Source organism: Molothrus ater, chromosome 3, assembly GCF_012460135.2.
Source record: "Molothrus ater isolate BHLD 08-10-18 breed brown headed cowbird chromosome 3, BPBGC_Mater_1.1, whole genome shotgun sequence".
NCBI lineage: Eukaryota > Metazoa > Chordata > Aves > Passeriformes > Icteridae > Molothrus > Molothrus ater.
Genome location: NC_050480.2, coordinates 68,149,189 through 68,169,360, shown reverse-complemented (window position 1 = coordinate 68,169,360; position 20,172 = coordinate 68,149,189). Strand labels below are relative to the sequence as shown.

General features: G+C 38.0%; 1 protein-coding gene across 1 annotated transcript in view; it reads left to right on the top strand.

The window, feature by feature from the left end:
- Positions 1-19,910, top strand: part of CDC40 (cell division cycle 40) — a 36,505-nt gene extending 16,595 nt beyond the window's left edge. Inside the window, exons 4-15 of the mRNA XM_036380811.2 lie at positions 2,078-2,161; positions 4,080-4,219; positions 4,820-4,916; positions 6,573-6,712; positions 8,280-8,354; positions 8,934-8,979; positions 10,338-10,439; positions 11,675-11,790; positions 11,875-12,008; positions 16,519-16,595; positions 18,039-18,183; positions 18,931-19,910. Of these exons, the coding sequence (XP_036236704.1) occupies positions 2,078-2,161; positions 4,080-4,219; positions 4,820-4,916; positions 6,573-6,712; positions 8,280-8,354; positions 8,934-8,979; positions 10,338-10,439; positions 11,675-11,790; positions 11,875-12,008; positions 16,519-16,595; positions 18,039-18,183; positions 18,931-19,108 (1,334 nt within the window). The 3' untranslated portion in view covers positions 19,109-19,910. The remainder of the gene's footprint in view (positions 1-2,077; positions 2,162-4,079; positions 4,220-4,819; positions 4,917-6,572; positions 6,713-8,279; positions 8,355-8,933; positions 8,980-10,337; positions 10,440-11,674; positions 11,791-11,874; positions 12,009-16,518; positions 16,596-18,038; positions 18,184-18,930) is intronic.
- The last annotated feature ends 262 nt before the right edge of the window (positions 19,911-20,172 follow it).

Sequence of the window (20,172 nt, the reverse complement as noted above, 5' to 3'; positions counted from 1 at the left end):
CCCTCTTTTACAACTACCAAGCAAATAGAGTCCCAGAGATGGTGTCAATACAGTTAGAGGACAAGTAAACCACTGTATTGATTTTGACAGCAATCCAAAGTAATATCTCTCTACTGTTAACAGAAACCTTATAGCTTGGAAGGGAACTCATTGAAATAGTGGCTTAGTAAAAGCAGGCAGCTAAATTAGGGGAAGTCTGATTGCAGTGTTGGCTCAGTTTGGTTATCCATAGAAGTAAATCCTACTAAAAGTCTAGAATAAATTATTTTACTGTTTAACAGAGGAATAGTGGGAATGTATATTTGGTAAGAAGACATTGGCATATATTTCTCTCCCTGTATTGTATTCATGGATCATCTGGACATATGTTGTTCCACAGCTGGGTTTTACCAGGTTTGAAACTACAGGGCTGGTTGGCAGGTGGAGAGCTCTATTTGGATTGGGAATACCTGCTGTGTTCTTGGAATGGCTCTTCCACTAATTTCAATAGTACTTTTTTTCCCCAGCATCCAAAAAGAAATTAACTGGACCATGTTCTAGGAGAGTGGTCTTTCTGAAAAATGTTTGGGGAGACAATCTCCTTCGGCTGTTGGAATGGTGTTGATAGGTTCTCAGCTTGTACGTGTTTGTATGTGCATTTATGAGCCATTGGTCTCCAGAGTAAACTAGATAATCTCCCTCTGCTCATGATTGCCTCTGTGAATCAACAAAAATACAGGAATTAGATGCTGTAGAATTTAATTCATTATATATGTTTTACTGGTGGTTTAATATCTTTCTTTCTCTTTTTTTTTTCCCCATCCTTGATACAGAGGAATTCTCATTGACTCCTCAAGAGACCTTTTGTCACTTTAATATTTAATAAAAATTGTGATTATGTCCACCAGGGTGCAGCCTTTCCCAAAAAAAATAAACCATGGTGGTCAGTAAGTGTTCAGTGCACCATCTGTTCCTTGGAAACCAAATGAATTTATTTGTCATGTTATCCACTTCAGGAGAAATGGAGAAAAAAAGTTGGATATATGTATTAAAATTGTAAATATCCTGAATAGCTATGAAATGCTTGTCCATTTTATAAATTATTTATAAGACTAAATGCAGTTGATTTTGTTGTGGTTGGAGTTGTTTTGATCTGTTTTGTTTTTATTGAGGCTCAATAGCTGTCATCAGGAAATGAAGATGTGACTATTTAATTCTTTTAAAAATTAAAGTCCATGCCTGCTGCTTCTGGTACCATCCACATTAGTTAAAACAACTCCTTTCAAGGTGAAGCTTTCCCAGTTGTGGCAGGAGAAGAATTAAGTAACTTTTGCTCTGGGAGACAGAATACACACAAAGCCCTAGAAAACTTCATTTATTTTTCCCCCATCTCTGTCCTCTGCCTCCCAGCTGCTGCCACCCCAGGACTGCCAGAGATGACAGTCTTTGACCCAGCAGAAGTAGTGGGCAGAGCAGAAGGCTGCTCCTGAAGCCAGAGGGCTCTGTGTGTGCAGCAGCCACTGGCTGCTTTCCACGTGACTCACTGGCTTTGCAAACCAAGGAGCAGTGCCCTGCACCAAAGCAGCATCCATTTAACATTGAGTGCACTGACATAAGATTTTGAGCTAGTCTTTTCCTTATGCTATGTTACTACAAGAAGGGGTTGCCATGGCATTTCAAAATCTGTTTGCATTGCGGCACACTGGCCTGAATTCAGCATTGACGTCGCTCGGAGCAGGGGCATCCTGGGGTCCCTTCCCACCAGATTCTGTTACTTGGTTTCTTGTAATTACCCAGCCTGTGTATCTTATGTATCTTATGTTGTTAACTGTTGCCTATTACATTTATTTATTTCTCTGTGTTGTGCAAATTTAAGAATTCTGATAGTACCATGAGGCCCTTGAGTACATACTCCTACCTCATAGTAATCTTTATGCTCAGGCCAAGTGAAAAGTTAATGGGATTCCAAAGTTTCAATCCTTCGTCATCCCCAGCTCGTTCAGAGTAAACAGGAGAGAATTTGCAGAGGGACAGAGTAGTAAAAGTTGTACAAAACTGCAAAGCTTGAAATAACAGTATTTTTTTCCTCTTGTTCCAGGTTATGCATTAGATCCCTCTGTAGATAACCCTGAAGCTGCTACCAAATATATTGGTTCTGTAGAAGAAGCTGAAAAAAATCAAGGTAGTTATAAATTACTTGCATCTTTAAATTGTTTTCATTGCTTCTTTACTAATGGATATTAGCAAAGGAAGGTATTATGTGAGACTTACCCATGTCCAAGAACACAATAAAGAAGAAATGTGTTGCAATTTTAATGCAGAGGGGGAAGAGAGATATTGGAGTGTTTTGTTTTCTTGAAGTAGCAAATTATTCAGGTTGTCATGACAAATTTCAGAATAGGATTTGTAATGTGCCATTGCATGAATACAATTTATCAGTACAATTTGAAACAGCTTTTTGGTTCTCTTAAATTCTATCTAAGCTAACATTGTCATGTGTCTGCATTAGGATACCTGTATGTTGAGCTAATCACCAAAGCTGCTCCTCCTCAGGAGCAAACTGATCACTCTCTGTGCAACCTCTGGCACTCCTGTTGGGAGCTGCATGTTATCTCTGCTTAGCAAAGTTAAGCTCTTTGGGTTATTTGGAAAAGAAAAACCACTGGAAGGTTGCCAAATGGTAACAGCATGGCATGCCACTGGGAGGATTGATACCAGAGGCATGGGCTTTGTAATTAATACTTTGATACAAGATATTTAACACTCAAAGGGACTCGTTTGCATTGGAAAATTGTACCTGTGTAAATGTCATGGTTATGCTTTCCCTTGCATGTCTTTTTCAAATATCCTATTCACAAGGGTATACAAAGGATCTTTTTTTCTGTGTCCTTTTCGTCAGAGTATATCCAAGCTTATTTCAGTCTTTCCTTCCAAAGAAGGAAATAACTAAGATTAAACCATTTTAAAAAAACCCTTTTCATAATGGAATTTCGTGATTTCGTACTTCATTAAGAAAACCCTTGATTAATGTGATTCCTTCTGATCACTACTTAATTTTTTACATTGCCTATTTTCCCCTTGTTTGTGTAAAGCTTCTTTTGTCTCTTTTGTACTAGATGAATATTACTGCTGCTGCAGAAAAACATTTTTTGAAAATTTAACATAATTGTATATACAAGCTTGGAAAACTTAAAATATGTTAAAATAATTACCTACAGGGTTTTTCCCCTCCCATATCCATATTGTATCGTGGTTTTGACACATGAAATTCTGTGCAATATTTGTGAAATGCTAGTATTTCTATGAAAGAAAATGATAGTGTTTGGAGGGAGATGACTGTCGATAGCGACAGACTTTTTAAGAGGGCCTGTAGCAATAGGACAAGGGTAATGATTTGAAGCTAAAAGAGGACAGATTCAGACTAAGTCATAAGGAAGAAATTTTTTACAATGTGGTTGGTGAAATACTGGAACAAGTTACCCAGACAGGTAGTGGGTGCCTTATCCCTCAAAACATTCAAGTTCAGGTTGGACAGGGCTCTGAGCAACCTGATCTTGTTGAAGATGTTGCTGGTCATTGCGAGGTGGTTGGAGTAGGTGACCATTAAAGGTCACTTTCAACCCAAACCATTCTATAATTCTATTATTTTTTTCTAAATTAAAATACACAGTTGGGGTTGGGGTGTTGGGGCACTTGTCTTATTTTCATTTTGGGACTGGTTTTTTTCAAACTGAGAGGGTTCAGAGGGATCAGAAGCCAGAAGACTTTACTTTCAAAGACTACACTATTTAAAGCATGAAAATTGATGTATTCATAGTCTGCAGACTTACTGTTAAAAATTTATGGTACATGCCAGGTTAAATATTCTAACAAGCAAGGATACACAGTTGAAATGTTACTCTGTTACTGCACATAGTTAGTAATGTTCATAGCTGGAGAAGTGAGCAATGCTTTGGCCAATTTTAATCAAATACTTTTTCCATGTTGTCCTTTATATTGAAAGGAGCAGTGGTGGTGGCTTTTTCTTTTAAACTGACTATGGTGTAACCTCTGATGTATTCTGTGTTAGCAGTTAGTCAGTGTATTGTTTCCTTCTTCAGGTTTAACAGTGTTTGAAACAGGACAGAGGAAAATTGAAAAGAGGAAGAAATTCAAGGAGAATGATGCATCTAATATTGATGGGTTTCTGGGACCATGGGCGAAGTATGTTGATGAAAAAGAAGTAGCCAAACCATCAGAAGTAAGTCCTGCTTTAACAAAATGGATACAAATTGTCAGTACATGGCAGTGGTTTCAACAGAGATCCAGCTGCACTACTGCTTGTCCAAGCAGATCCATGCTATGCTTTGGGGCAATTAGAAACATTTTGGGTGACGTATCCAAATAAAATGTTCCAGATATTCTGCATTCAATTATTCAGAACACTTTTTGGAAATAAAATTAATTCAATCTATGTGTAGAGTCTGATTAAAAGAAACAGCTTGGGGGAAAAAAAGTGAAATAAAACTTTTTTTTTAAAAAAATGGCAAATGAAAACCCCCAATATCACACACACAAATGCACACACCCTGAACCGTCCAACCAACAGATATCCTTCTTGTCCAGTCAGTGCTTAGCTTTAGTCTGTGACTAAAAATATATTTGTTCTTTTCAGTGTACGTAGCCTTCCAAGCCTTTATGGTTTTGATAGGGGTATTCTCTTTATTGGTGCTTAGAAATATTTCTAATCTTGTTTAGCAAATAAATGTTTTCTTAATAGTGAGTAAACAATAGTACAGTTCTGGATTTTGTTATGTGATTCTGAATGCTGACTAAGAGATCACGTTTTATTTTTTTCCAGGAAGAGCAGAAGGAGTTGGATGAAATAACAGCTAAGAGGCAGAAGAGAGGAAAACTAGAAGATGATAAACCTGGAGAGGAGAAGACTATATTACATGGTAATGGCATCTTCCTGGCTGTTCTCATTTTCTAGCTCGCTGTGTTTTCTTGCCTGATGTGTTAATTAGTAAGGATGGCAGACAGCCTCAGCACGTTGATGTTTCTGTATTGGAGATAACAGCACTCACAGGCAAAGGCATAAAGGACAGGGAAAGAGATAAACTTGGACTAATTCCACTTCGTACTGTGAAGAGCAGTGTGGAAATATAATTTTTCAGGGTACTGGTTTTATTTATTTATTTTCAATGTTACTCGATGCATGTATCTCTTTTCTGTTTCACAGAGCAAACATATTGAAGTTATGGGTTTGGCTTAGTTTCAGCTTCAGAATTATTGTAGTTTTGTATGTCAGTATTTTCATCAGCAGGTAGTGCTCTGAGTTACGGTTTATGAACAATTTAGAAAATCACTTGGACTTTACACTTCCTCAATTTTTAATGTAAATGTTCTTGCCGTCATACTATGAATAATTGTATATCAATTAATTACCCTACAGAAGACTGTAGTGTGTGGTACCTTCAAAGAAAATGGTTTGGTAATTAAGTAGAATTCAGTAATTTTTTGAAGCTGTTACTTGAACAGCCCTGTGTAACACTGTTTGGTGTGGATAGTTTGGTAGACAGGGTCTCCCTTTGTGTGCTAGTTTCTACAGCTAGGCTCACACACATCAGCTGTGAGCATCCTTTCTAAAGTGCATTGAGGAAGAAGTGGTGGCTGTGAGAAAAGCATTGCTGGCACTAGAACATTGTTCTCTTTATGTAGATCATAGTAGTAGATCATGGTGGTATTTATAGCAGTGAACATAACAAACATGAAATTTTAGCCACTGAGCCTCCTACGAGCTAATTATTTTGTATCCAAGTTTTCATGCTCTCTACCTGAAATTTCACAGTGAAAGACCTTGCCATATAAACTGTGATCTGACATGCAAACATTCCAGAAATACTCCATTTTGAAGATGTGTGTATGCATGGATACTGTGCAAGAGTACAAGCAAAACTCCCATAACAACATCCCAGAAACAGAGAAATGAATTTAATCAGTGCACAGTTTATTGTCATGGCTACCCAACATACGTCTACTCTGAAATAATCCATTTCCTGCACAATGCATCCCTGTGTTTCTGACTGTCCAATGGCTTCTTAAATCTAGCTAAAGAGCGGTTGTTGGCTGCTGCGGACCAATATTGGTTCATGCTGGCCAAATGAATCGTTTTTTCCTTGATTTGTAATTCTGTTGACATGACTGACACAGCACAGAGTTGGCCAGAATGTGAGTTGCAAGCAAATGTCAGGGTTAGAGTTGCATGGTTTAATCTATGTAGTGTTAGTGTAAGCGAAGTCTTTTTGGTCAGGGGAACTCTCTTGCTGTTTGATGATGAGTAAAATGGGTAAGAGAAAGATTGTCTTCATGATTGGATTGTAAGGTTCCAAGCAGACTTTGCTGAATTGACATAATTTGAGTATAACTGATGTCAAATAAGATTCCACATCTGTATGAAGAAGCTGGTTTTTCTTATACCCCCTTCTTTCACCTCTCGGTCTACAGCAGAGCAGCTATGTTGAGAAAACTGTAATTGTGTGAGTTGTTAAGCCTTTCAAAGATTATAACCTCTTAAAATATGGATTCTCAGAATTCTCTGTTTACCTTTTCAGTTAAAGAAATGTATGACTATCAGGGGAGATCTTATCTTCATGTCCCTCAAGATGTTGGGGTTAATCTCCGTTCTACAGTACCACCTGAGAAGTGCTATCTTCCAAAGAAACAAATCCATGTGTGGTCTGGGCATACAAAGGTAGGAGTCTTTATGAGCATAGAGCATAACAACCCATTTAATTTTTTGTCTGCAGCTAGTAATTTCTATAAAACTGAAAAGTCAGTAGAAGGAAAGAGTATTTTCCTTTTTACCTACTCTGCATATAATTAGTTGAGTTACATGCTCAAGGTGTTTTTGCCTGTTCCATTGCAGTTGTGTAGCTGCATATATACTTCTTGACTTCCTGACCTACCTTAAAGGGTAAAGTATTATTCAGTGACTTTGGGGGGATTTGAAGTTATTTCTGAAACTACAATGTGAATGACAATAAAGCTGATTCTAGAGATTCCTAAGAATGTTTGGGGTTTGAGGGTTTTTTGTAGTAAGAGTACTTAAGGGCTATTTCGTATCAAACTTGGGTAAAGTGACATAGGTTTGGTGATTACAGGTTTCCCAAATATAGCTAATATCTTTGAGAGGTGTGTCTTGCTAAGGGTTTTCTTTGATGCTGCTTAAAATCCACAGTTCCTTCTTGTGTCAGATACCAAAACAATATACACACTTCTGGTGTTAGAAAAGTGTTTCACTGCTCAGGGTTGTACAGCATATACTCAATTTGCTGCTTCTATCACCACTAATTTGGGGGGAATATTCTGCAGTGCAATGGACATCACCTTAATAATATTTGGAAGATGGAAGAAAGGAGGACATGGGAATGGTTTTGGCTTTTACCCTTTTTTCAGTTGAGTCATGTCTCTGAGCTTTTCTTAAATGATTGCTACATCAACAAGCTTATAGCTGCAACTCAGGGCTTGCCAGAATGACACCTCCTCCCCAAAGCTCTAGTCCCTCCTCTGCCTTTTATCCTATTACACCAGACTGATATGTAAAATGGCTTTTTCCTTCAAACAAGGTGAATAATGATACCGATGAGAGAGGCAAAAGAAAAATGGGCTGACAAATTTAGAAAAGCTGGGGGAAATAAGTAGACCATAATAGGGAGGATAAAGTACCCAGCTCTAACCAGAGGTGGGAGGGAGGAACTGTATGACGTATGAATAGAGTAATCAACATGAAATGGAAAGGAGGGACATTAAAGCCATGAGTACTTGGGGGTTCTTTGGACTTCCCAGAAAGGAGTACCTGGAATGCAGACAGCTGTGAAGATGCTGTGCCCAGGAAATCTGAGCTCAGTGGGTAGAAGGCACTGGTACTATATGTAAGAAATCGAGCTGGCCAAAAGGTTTTTTTCTTTTTTTTTTGAAAAATTCCATACCTGCCCCATCTAAAAACACTTGTTATGTAGAGACAGTTCCTTTAACCCCCAGTTTGTTTTTATTTGCTGTGTTTGCCACCGTAATGGTGTGGATGTTGAAGGAGGTTATATATACAGCTGTTAAAGTGAAACAACTTTTTTTCCAATAGCATTTGTTCAAAATACATCACTGTTTCTAAAATGGAATGTGAGCAGGTTATTTCTTTTCTAGGTACAGTATCTGTATATTTTATGAAGATAAGCTTTAGCTTTTTGCTTGGAAAAGATGGCAAATGAACTGAACAAACTTCTGATTATCCACTTACTGTTAACTTATGTTCTTATTTACAGGGTGTCAGTGCAGTCAGATTGTTTCCTCTGTCTGGGCATATAATGTTGTCTTGCTCTATGGATTGCAAAATTAAGGTGAGTTATTTTGCTGTTTTCATGAATACATTTTATACCATCCTGGAATATAGACAGTGCATTTTAGGATACATAAACATACTTCTACCAAATACCTTTTGTCTGTGTTAGAATAATGTTAGTTGTTTTTTAATAGCATTTAGAAGGTCACAAGTTTCTCATATTATTGCCTTTGTTGTTGTATTAATTTATTTTCTGTGAAGCCTAGTTTTATAACTAACAATAGGTCTCTGCTGAAATCTTTTACTGAAGCGTTTGTGGTGTGAACTAATCTCACTTCAGTCCAACATATATCAACAGAAAGCTGATGTGTTGTTTGTTTTGTTTTTTTTTTAAGTAGCAAAACTTTAAGTCAATCAAGTTGGAATATAGTATGGGAGCTTTAGTTCTTCTAAGGGAATTTTGCTGACAGGAAGATGACAGCATTCTAGTGAATTTCTGAATAGATTGTGATTAATCAGTACATGGTATATGTTTGTAATTAATTTCTTAAAAGATGTTTAACATATGTTAGCACTTAATTTCAGCATCATTGTTGTTTAACAATTGACATATTTCCCCCCATCCTTTTTTTCCTAGCTATGGGAAGTATATGGTGATCGAAGATGTCTACGAACATTTATTGGTAATAGACTTTTTTTAAACTTATTTATGTCTAAAACAACTTCCTGGAAGAATATGGTTTAGGTTAGCTTATTAATTTGTCATAGAGAGGACTTGTGTGCATCCAAGCCCATGGTTGTTTGGAATGATCTTGGCAGTAAGAACTGAAAAAGATGCACATTTTGTTAAGAACTTTGTCATTATTCCAAACAATTTAATGTTGATGTGTAACATCTTACAACCCTTAAAACAAAACATTAGTGTCCTACAGTCATGAATACTTTATGCAAGACTTCTTTTCAAAGGCAAAATTTTGAGATGAAGTTGCCCCATCTTCATGTTGAAAACAGCAACCCTCTGTATTTGACCAGTGAGGGTGTCTCATGGTCTGATCCCTCCTTAAATAGGTCATTCCATCTGTGCTGAGTTTTTAGTGCAAAAGCATGGGAAATCTTTTTTAGGTTCAGGTGCAGTCTTTGTTCATGTAACAGGTGCTTTTTAAAGCAGATATCTGAGAGAGAGAGAGAGAAAAATACAAACTTCTTAGCAACCTTGAATGCAGAACAAAAGTTGCTGATTCTCCTATTGAAATAGGAACATTTCTAGAACACTGAGTGAATATATGTTGAGTAACAAGAAAGAAGTCTTTTTTCACCTATTATTTCTGATGACAGCAGTGTGGCAAAGATGATGGCTCAAAAAAGGTTCTCTCTCAATAGACTACTCTTTTTGAACAATGTGACTGTTTTTCTCAAAAGCTTCTTATTATCAACCAGATTTGCTTACAATTTTGCTATATTTCAATTACTGTGTCAATATTTAAACTAAAAAAAACTGCAAGTCTGATGTGGTGGTCACATAAAAGTATTGAGGCTGAGGGGTAGCAAGATTAACATTAGATGAAAGCATTCTTAATTTTCTGATCTAATATTTCCCATATTTTGTACCTGCTTACTAATTTTAAATGTTTCTCCATTACATGAGTCTCATGTAGTGTTTGTCTCTCGTCTTTTTCATTAGATGTTGCCATTTATTAGAGTATTTTAAATTGCTTCTGAAGTTCTGGTTGTGTATCAATTTATACAAGTTTATACTTGTTTATCAAGTTGTTTCTGTGCAGTGCTTTTGTTTCTCTCTCCAGTGTTTTAGAGGTGTGAGGATGTTAAGAGGTTTTATTCTCACTATTTTTTAAGAGTTACTTTTTCTTTCTGACTTGAATTGTTCTTTACTAGTTCTCATTAAGAACTTCAATAAGTGATTTTCTTCTTCTCTTTGCGTTGTTAGAGCATTTAACTTGAGTAATATGGGTTGGTTTTTTTTTAATTAATTCTAAGTATAAATGGATGAAAGTCTACCATTGCATTTTTTCCTGTTTTGTAGGACACAGTAAAGCTGTCCGAGACATCTGTTTTAACAACGCCGGCACTCAGTTCCTTAGTGCTGCATATGACCGCTATCTAAAACTCTGGGACACTGAAACAGGTAGGCTTCTGTTTGTGGGTGCTGTTATTTGGCACTGGTTTTAATTAACAGTGACTACAAAGATATCTCAGCATTCAGGTTGTTTCCAGTTGTCCTTCATATTGTCTTGTAGTTCACTGTTTAGGCTTTCATTGCAGGATAATTAGTCTTTTTTCACAAATGTTTTGTTGTTATCTGCAATGGTGCAACTGACACTACCTGTATTTCATATAGCTTTTTATTTGAGAAGTTTGATAGTTGTTTGTAATGCTAGAACAATTTTTAGCAAAAAGACATCTTGTCAAATTGCATGTTTACATTTACAGGCATGAAATTACTCTTTACACCTAAATATGCTTAATTTAGAAAAATTATCTCACTTGGTCTTTTGCTTAACCTTAAAAGCATTCCAAATAAGAAAAGGTGGTGACCTGCTGGTATAGAGAGGTGAAGGGTAGGTTTGATGCTCTCATGCCTGGGAGATGTTCTGTAGCATTCTGCTACAAATAGTTTGTTAAGTTAAAAAAAATACAAGATAGGTTTTGTCAGTATTCTTTTAAACCTGGGTCTCTTCCTAAGACAGAGAGTTCCCATGTTTGAAAAAGTTGTTAGCTTTCAGGGTTAGCAGTGTCACTAATCTTACACAGGTGATAGCCAGATAGGTGTAAGTCTAATTCTCCAGTGTTGAATCTGAACCTGAGTCTGAACTCAGTTCTTTAGACAGAGCTTTTGTATTAACACGTCTCCTGTAAGTTACAGATAAGGAGTTATAAGGGTATTTGTGGCTGAAGCTAAGAGGGGAGGACAGGGCTTTATTTTGCAGTTGGATTACTGTTAACCTTTTCTGAGATTAGTCTTGAATTCTTGCCCAAATTTGTATCTCTTGTTGAGAAGACCTCTGATCCTAAGGAGATATGTATTTTAAAGACAGTGGTTAGCTTGTGATACCCTGAACCTGTCCTTATGTTCTGTTATGTCCTGGTGGCATACAGGGTACCAAGCAGTTGTATTGTTTGGGAATTGTAGAAAACTTACAGAGCAGTTTGTGTGTGTGCATGTTAATACAGGTGCATGCATACAAATGTGAAAGATGGTCTAATCAAAGAGTAGGGCAAATTCTGCCCTCTAATTCTCTCAAGGACGTTAAAAGAAGTGTTGTCTGCTCTTAGTAAAGTGCTTTTTTTCAGTATCTGCAACAACCAATCAGTCCATAGCACTTCCAACCTGATACACTATAAATGGGTTTTCTGTTGCAGGGCAATGTATTTCAAGATTCACCAACAGGAAGGTTCCTTATTGTGTTAAGTTCAATCCTGATGAAGATAAACAAAATCTCTTTGTTGCAGGGATGTCAGATAAGAAAATTGTACAGGTATGTCTACTCAACATTTATTTCTCTAAGAGTACTGGTATTTAGTAAAAAAGCAGGTTCTTATTCTGACTTTTTTAATTGTAGTGGGATATTCGAAGTGGTGAGATTGTGCAGGAATATGACAGGCATTTGGGAGCTGTCAACACCATTGTGTTTGTGGATGAAAATAGAAGGTTTGTGAGTACATCTGATGACAAGAGTTTAAGAGTCTGGGAATGGTAAGTCTAAAATTTTGAATTTTAGCTTGAAAATTTTACCTCCAAGTATATTGTGAACAAACTGAGAAGAGAGTTCATTTTTAGAAATACACATAGCACATAGGCCACTGGAGTGTACTGAGTTCTAGCTAGCTCAGGACTTAAAACCCTGTTCTGACTTAATGCTTGAGACACTTCATCGATTTCCTCAGCCTGAAGCACACTGCACTCTGTTAGTGGTCTCTGCTCTCTCCCCTTTCCCCAAGGGTGTATTAGTCTTTAAATTAACTCTTAAAGCAATGTATTCTGCTCTATTACAATTGGTGTGTGTTGGTTTTGAATGCTTTGAACTCAGATGTCCATAGTATTTTATGATACTTGGCCCATGTTTGAAATAACAAGTTTAGTGTAGCTTTATTCTGGTTTTCTGTTAGTCTGGCTTTTTGGCAATAATTGGTACCCACAGTATGAATGCAATAGATGACAGAAAAGGTAGAGTCTGTCCAGGAAAAACTAATACAAAATATTTGAAATGGCTTCCAGTTTTTAACATTTAACCTGCTGAGAAAACAGATCACTCCTATCTGAAATGTTTTTCACAAAGTTCTAGGTACTAAGATCTTGAACTTAGAACTTCTAAGATTTCTTTAGGATTTGACAATTTATTTTTGAAATAATCAGTCCCGTATCTTGAGGTATTCATTTCCTTTTGCTGTTCACACATGCAAAACTGTTGCATAATGCAGAATCTAGTTTGACAGTTCTGTGACTAATCAGTTTCTTCCTAGCTGCTTGCTTTTTTTTTCCCTGTAGCTTAGACAAGAGACTCCAATCTGTGCTATTGGAATGTTCCCCAAGCAGGCAGCTAAATCCTCAGCTTGTCTGTGATCGTCTGCAATCATTGCCAGTAGCAGTAGGAATGACCAAAGTCTGGGAGCCCAGGCTTAGGCTAGACATAAAATGCTGTCACCATATGCTGCTCCAAAAAAGCCTCTGTTCAGTACTTCATAAGCAGACCCATGGATTTACTGAGCTCCTTAAAGAAAAATCTTTACAATACCATGTCTGCTAAGGAATGTCTCCTCTTTGTTGAGTGGGAGGATGATCTCGCTTGCACAAATCTGTTATTTCCTTGAGATTGGATTGCCCTTGTTTTATGAGCTTTGTGTGATGGCCGAAATAAATAGTAAAGTGGGTGGATTTAGTCAGTCTGTGGAGAAAAGCAGGAAAGGCAAAAAGGTTCTGGCATGGGAACATCACAACCTGATTGTTCCAGTAGCAGAAGTTTTTTTCTTGAGGAAAAAAACATGTAACAGTGTTTTGTACACTGAAGAAAGAGCTCCCTTGTTGAAATGATAGGAAACTTGACTCTATGCAGTATTCTGTAATGCAGTTGTTGGGAAATAATTTGGTTTTATAAAGAGCAAATGTAATGCCATCTTCCTGGGCATGACTTGAAAACCTTTCCCCACAACCTACCATGATATATGCTAATTGGTCTGTAAGCATATTTCTGTAATTTCAAGACCCAGATTTTTAAAATGCCTTAAAACTAAGTTAATACAGTCATTATGGAAGATTTTGGAGTTCAGAAAAATTCATGGCAAATTATTTCTCAAATCCTTTTTCCTAAGTTGGTAAGAAAAATTATTGCTACTTAGCTGTGATTTGGTTGCTGCGCCTTTTGGCACTTTTCTTTGGTATGTTCTTCAGCACAATGTTTCTTCAGTATCCTACACAAAAAAGTGGAAGTAATTATGACCTGAGTATGGCCTTAAAAGCTAGTAATAAGAAGTTAGTCTAATTGCTTCATTTCAATTGTCTAGAGGAATTCTGTAGTGTTTTGTAAACACTTTGACTTGGCCAGAGATGGGTAATGGGATGCCATGTCTGATTTTACAGTGAGGAACTCCTGGGAACTTAAATCTGCTTTCCCAAGAATCCATCCTGTGCAAGGATTTCATGGGGCTGTATATAGAATTGCAGTTGGTTAGTTGTTGAAAGTTTGGACTTCAAGTATAGTACAGACTCTTGTAGAGTACATAGTTTATTTAGGAAGATTAATGGGAGTACTTGAAAATTTGCCTGCTTTTGCATTTCATGTGATTGAGATGTAAAGTTGGCACGGGTATCATATACTGTGTTCTCTCTTCTAGAAATGCAAAATATTATTTTGTCTTTGCTTTGTATGCATCTAATCCTGCTTGGGTAAGCACTGAAATTATGTGAGCATTTAACTTTGGAGGCTGTTACTTCTTTTTACCTCCGAGTCAGCCAGCAAAGCAAGAACTAACTGTGCAGTGGTAATTTAGTTATTATGCTGACAGGTTTTGGAGGCTTGTCATCTCTGTAAATCTGTGCCCCTCAGTGGGTCTTTTCACCCATGGCTCCTGGTAGAGATAATGCGGTCTCCTGAGGGACATCTTCATTATGTGTAGGTCCCAAAACTGGATTGGGTTGTACTGAGGGTTTGGGTTGGCTTGCTTCTTTTCCTTCTTTTGTTAAAAAGATTTTTCTGTGTCTTGCCTGGGGAAGAAGTTGTATCAAAACCCCAGAGTAAAAAACTTCTAAATCTTGGCTAGCAGATAGAATTTCTGATATTCAAAACTTTTCAGCCTTTGAAATGCTATGAAGTGGGGAAAGGACTTAAAAATATTTAAATTTTAAATATTTGTCACAAAAAACAAATATGTCACATGAGTTTTGAGGTTGGACAACCATGATAGCATCTGTGTTGGTAATTTTTTTAAGGGAGCAGGCTGACATTACTTATTTAGCATTTTGACTGGAAGCAAATGTGAAACACAAATGCATCTCTTTATTCTGCCTAATAATTGAATGCAGCATATCCTGCTGCCATCCTAAGTGTGCCTGGTAGGTATCAACATAAAGCAGAGCTGTTATGAATAAATTCTAGCAGGTGAGCCTGCCTTCATTTGTAAAAGGAGAAGCAGAACAACTGATGCTGCATTTAAATTTCTGACTGCAGAACAATTCAGTATTGGAGATGCATCTTCTGTGATGAGACTTTAACGGGGCTTCCAGTGGGATTGGCTTTACCAGAAAGTTGTTGGTCTGCAGGAGTGTTGGGTGGTGGGAGTGGATCAGGGCCTGGCCTTGCCGCAGCAATAACCTTGTGTCCTGTTGCAAGTGGAGCTGGAAATGGTGTGGGTAGGATGTGGCGCTTCCTGGACTGTTGTGTTGATAATCTTCAGAGATGATGTGGAATCTTCACAGATTTGCTGCCCAATGGCCATCTTAGGTCTGTCTGTTTGGAAGCTGGTAATCCCTGGCCTAAAGTGCATGCTTTTATCCATGGAGTGTATTAAGTGGGTTGCCCTTCTTATTCTGAGGAGTAAATGATTTTAACACATAGGAGCATTTGTCTCGCTTCCTGACAACAGAGCCGCTTCTCACTCTGCTGCCCCGTGTGTGTTGCTTAACAACACAGGAGATGAGGGAAATAACTTCCTGCACAATAAAGCAGTATGCTAATTACCTTGCTAATGCCGACTGTATTGCCATCCAGCAAGGCTGGGCAGCTGGGACGAGGCAGCCACCCACGCTCTCCGCTCCCCGAGTGTCCCAGCAGCCCTTCTGCTCTGTCAATTAGACAATGGAGTCATAAACATCCCCTTTGTATTAATTAATGTTGCTACAGAACATTTTGCATGTGCTTTCTGCAGAACACATTAATCAAATCTATTTTCTGCTGGAGGTTTCTTTTGCTTAATGAGAAAGCCATGTACATGCCTTCCCTTTTTTCCAGTCCTCCAGTGCAGGGTATGAGGAATACTGTGAATATGCACAAGCCGTTAGTAATTCAATTTATATAGTCAAAACCAAAGGGCAGTTCTGTGGAGTAAGGATTAGACTGTCCTTGTTTTTACCCTAGGCCTTTGTATAGGATAGTGTATGTTAAGAACATGCACTGGCACAGTCTTTATGCAATTGAGCTGGGGAGTTCAGCGTTCAGTTCAGCTGTGAATATTTGGAATTTGGTTGGCATCCCATTTGGGGAGGTCAGGAGGAAAAGGGCATGTCAAAGAGATGAGAGAGACTAATTTTTTCTTTTCCTTTAAAAAATGTTTAAAAAGAAGAATTTAAAAAAGACAGAAATATTGATTTAAAACAAAACTCAAGTCAGTAAGATGTTCCAGTAAGATCCATGCATATGTCAGTATGTTCTTGCTATCCAAATAGGAACTTTGTAAGAGCTGCAGTTACCTGGAGGCAATAAAGGAACTTTGTGCTACAGTTTTGCTTTTAACAATTAGAATTATTACTCTAATTTAGACTCTGGCTCATTTGACTGGAGTAAATTCACACTCTCAGAGGTTATGCTTTAGATGGCTCTGCATCTGGAGTTCTTGGGTGTACATTCATAATATTTTTGAGTTTTTGCATATTCTTCCTTTGGATGCCACCATACATTCTCCATGGTTCAGTTGCCACATAAATCAGCTGACTTGAAGCAGCTCTTTGGAACATCTCCATGTCTTCATAAAACACATACTTCTTCCTTTTGCAGGGACATTCCTGTAGACTTCAAGTACATAGCTGAGCCAAGCATGCATTCCATGCCAGCCGTGACTTTGTCTCCAAATGGTAGGTTAACACTTTACTGCCTTCTTAGACCTAATTTACATAAGCACCTCTTACTGATTACTATCTCTGTGATGTTGCTGTGTTGCATCCTCCTTTCACCCCAGACTAACCCCTCCCCAGTCACTCTGTGCATTTAATCCAAGATTGGATTGGATCATGTTTTGATTTAAAATTCTAAAGAACAAGTATTTCAAAATGAGGGTTTATATCAGGGTAACTGTGTCAGTTTAAATTAGGCCTTCATCCAAATGAGGCAAAAGGACTCTCCCTAGAGCTACCATGTGCTCTTTGCTGTATTTAAACTATTAAGAGCAAGAATGGAGGGAACTGACAGTGGTGGCAGAGTGTTAAGCAAGTTCAGCAGTCCTTGTGGTGCCACAGTTAAAGTAGAAACTCATGTTGTGCATGATCTTGTTCCCTTCTGTTATGAATGTAGTCCAAATAATTCTTGCATAAGAGAAATCCCAAATTATCTGTGTTTCTGTATGTTAATGTTTCACTGGTGTTTATGTTCTTCAATTAGAATCATACTGAAGAACGATAGTTGTTTAGTGCCTCAAGTAATCAGTGAAAATCCTTCTAACAAGGCAAAATTCCTGTTATCTGTTTTGGCCAAATTTAAATAGCTTTAGTGTCACCATTATTACAGTGTTGCCAGACTTGCTGTAACAATCCCATTAGGCTGAGTAGAGGCTGATCAACTTGTTGCACAACCAATGTTATGTTGTCACTGCATAAAACACTTTAAAGGCAGTGCCAATATGCAGAGTTTGGGACAGAAGTTTCTGTTCTGGGTGTTCTGTAGCACGTCACCATCACTAGATTCTCAGGCAGGAGTTAATGCACTGCCAAGATGCAAAATGAGATGAAGTTATGATTAGAAAAGCCTCAATTTTTCTTTCACTAAAATATCTTTATTAATTGCATTCTATTAAGGCAGAGAATACTACATAGTTGCAAACTCCTCAGTCTACCTTAGACCTGTTTTCCCATAAAGAAAAGAGGGGATGACTTCCTTAGAGTACCCACAAAAAAGGTGATCAAGTAGAGTGCAGCTAGATGGATTTTTTTCCCCCTTTACTGAGTTATGTGATTGTGTGCCACCAGCAAGATTACACAGTATCTTAAAAGCTTCACAGGAAGCCAGTGGGGTTGATGCAGCACATAGCTGGAACAGTCAGAGCTTTAGTAGAGTCCTGAGTGCATTTTGTAGGAATAGGCATCCCAAAGCCTGTCAAACATAAGGTTTCAACTCTTGGCAGGCAGAAACAATATCAACTGTTACCTAAATCTCTGCTACATAATTGTCATGGCTTGACACTGGCGCAAAATCTGTATTCAGATAGTGCAAGAAAAAAAGTCAAAATCTCTAAAAACATCCCAGTTAGGTCTGTTTCTTCAGATGCAGCACCCTAACACCACCTTTGTTTATTGCATTTATAGGGAAATGGTTGGCTTGCCAGTCAATGGATAACCAAATCTTGATTTTTGGAGCTCAGAACAGATTCAGATTAAACAAAAAGAAAATTTTCAAAGGTCACATGGTAGCTGGCTACGCTTGTCAAGTGGATTTTTCACCTGATATGAGGTAAGTTTTTGTGGGAATGAACTTCTTCTTATATAACTTGCAAGTATGGACCCTAAATTTTTTTTTAATCCCCTGCAATATGCATGAATGCACAGTCCCGTTAGCTCAGCATTGGGCAGAGCTCCCTTGCCAAACAGCAGAACAGAAGGTTTACTCTTAGCATCTGATAGGACTAAGAGAGGCTTCCACATCTGACTCCCATCTTTTTGCACATGGTGTGCACTGCAGAGTCTGTTCCCACAATGTGCACTCATCTAGAGTATCTGGGATTTGAACTCACCCAGTTTCCCCAGTTCTTAAGTCTGGTGTGGTATCTTCATTTACTGTTCAGAAAATCATCTCTTTCTTCCTGTTTGCTTAGTAAAGTGCCCATACATTTAGTACTGTATGTACCTAAGATACAAGTTACTATAAAAACTGGGGAATAACCTCAGCAAACCCAGAGGAAAAAGTGTCTATAATTTTAGAGAAGCTTGTGGCACTTTCTCTTGGGTTCCAGCAACACTGTGCACGGTATAATCACGCTGCTTAGCACGTTTACCTTGCAGTTGATGAATCCTTCTGCAGGACTTGTGTGCTCTTAGAGCACAGCCTGAAAGCTAATTCCTTGGTAGGAATGTTTGCAGGCTGTGTCAGATGGGAAGCTCCCTGGAGGAAGCTCTTTACTATTGCTCAGTTGCTGCTTGTAATAGCATGCAAGGAGTCTGCACACATGATACAACTTTCATTTTATTCCTGTTAATACAGCTATGTGATATCTGGAGATGCAGATGGGAAACTGAACATCTGGGACTGGAAGACAACAAAACTCTACAGCAGGTTAAAAGCACATGACAAAGTCTGTATTGGTGCAGTGTGGCATCCACACGAAACATCCAAAGTCATCACGTGTGGCTGGGATGGTCTGATTAAACTGTGGGACTAGAGGGGGTGCTGCAGAGACCAAAAGATGCAAGCCCTGCATACATCTGAGATTAGGGTGCATTCTGCTGTGAGGAGGGGTAGACATTGTAATACTGCAGTCTCAGCTCTCTGTATATATCCACTAAACACCAGGAAATTCAGAAGACTCAAGTGAAAGGATATAGTTCTAAATATGGCATCTGGGAATGAGAAGCTAAGCTGAGGTCATCTGAAGCATGCAGAATCATGTGCCAGTTTGTCTCGCCTCTGCTTGTGCAAAACACTCTTGTAAAATAATATAATTTTAAGAAAAACTATTTTTGTGGTTCTGGCTGTCAGAGAGTTTAAAGAGAAAACCAGTGATTGTGTAACTTTCTTCCTAAGAAGAAATCTGTGGTACCTACTGCAATAGAGCTGGAAAAGATAAGCACAAATCCACTTGCTGAGATTTGCTAATTCACACTAGAAATGAAGAATTAATTGGAAGCTAGCAGTTGTCAGATGAACTCTATCAACTGAAGATGCCATTCATAGTCTTAGTTTCTGTCTGTAGAATCATGAGGCTACTCACTTTCACTTTTGCAAGTAGTCTTCATTTTCAGGGTTTTCCTCGTAATGGTTGTATGCTGTGTTGTTTTTTTGTCTTCCCATATGCTATTCTGTTCCAATAAGCATGACATTAAAAAAAAACAAAAAGTGAATGTCTCTGTTTTGAATAGTTTGTATTATAAGCCCCATGAAGGTTTTGACAATTTAATGTATATACATGTGACACCTTTTTTCTTTAAAGAACTTATTTTTAATAAATCTTTTTATAAAAACTCTGCTTATCTTTATTCAATTTTTCTGTCTTGCAGTGTCCATATAAAATATTTCCGACCATTTGGTGTTTTAATGTGCAGTTGTATCAGTGTTCAGATAGACTCATTCTCTTGCAGTGTTCATCTGCATGGCCTGCAGACTGATCCTCTGTTGGGAGAGAAAAGGCTGTTCCTGCTCCTCTGCTCTTCACCATGTGGGTGGGAAAGGGCTGCTCCTGTCTTGCAGAGGATGAATTTCTGATGTGCTTTTCAGAGGGAAGGTTTG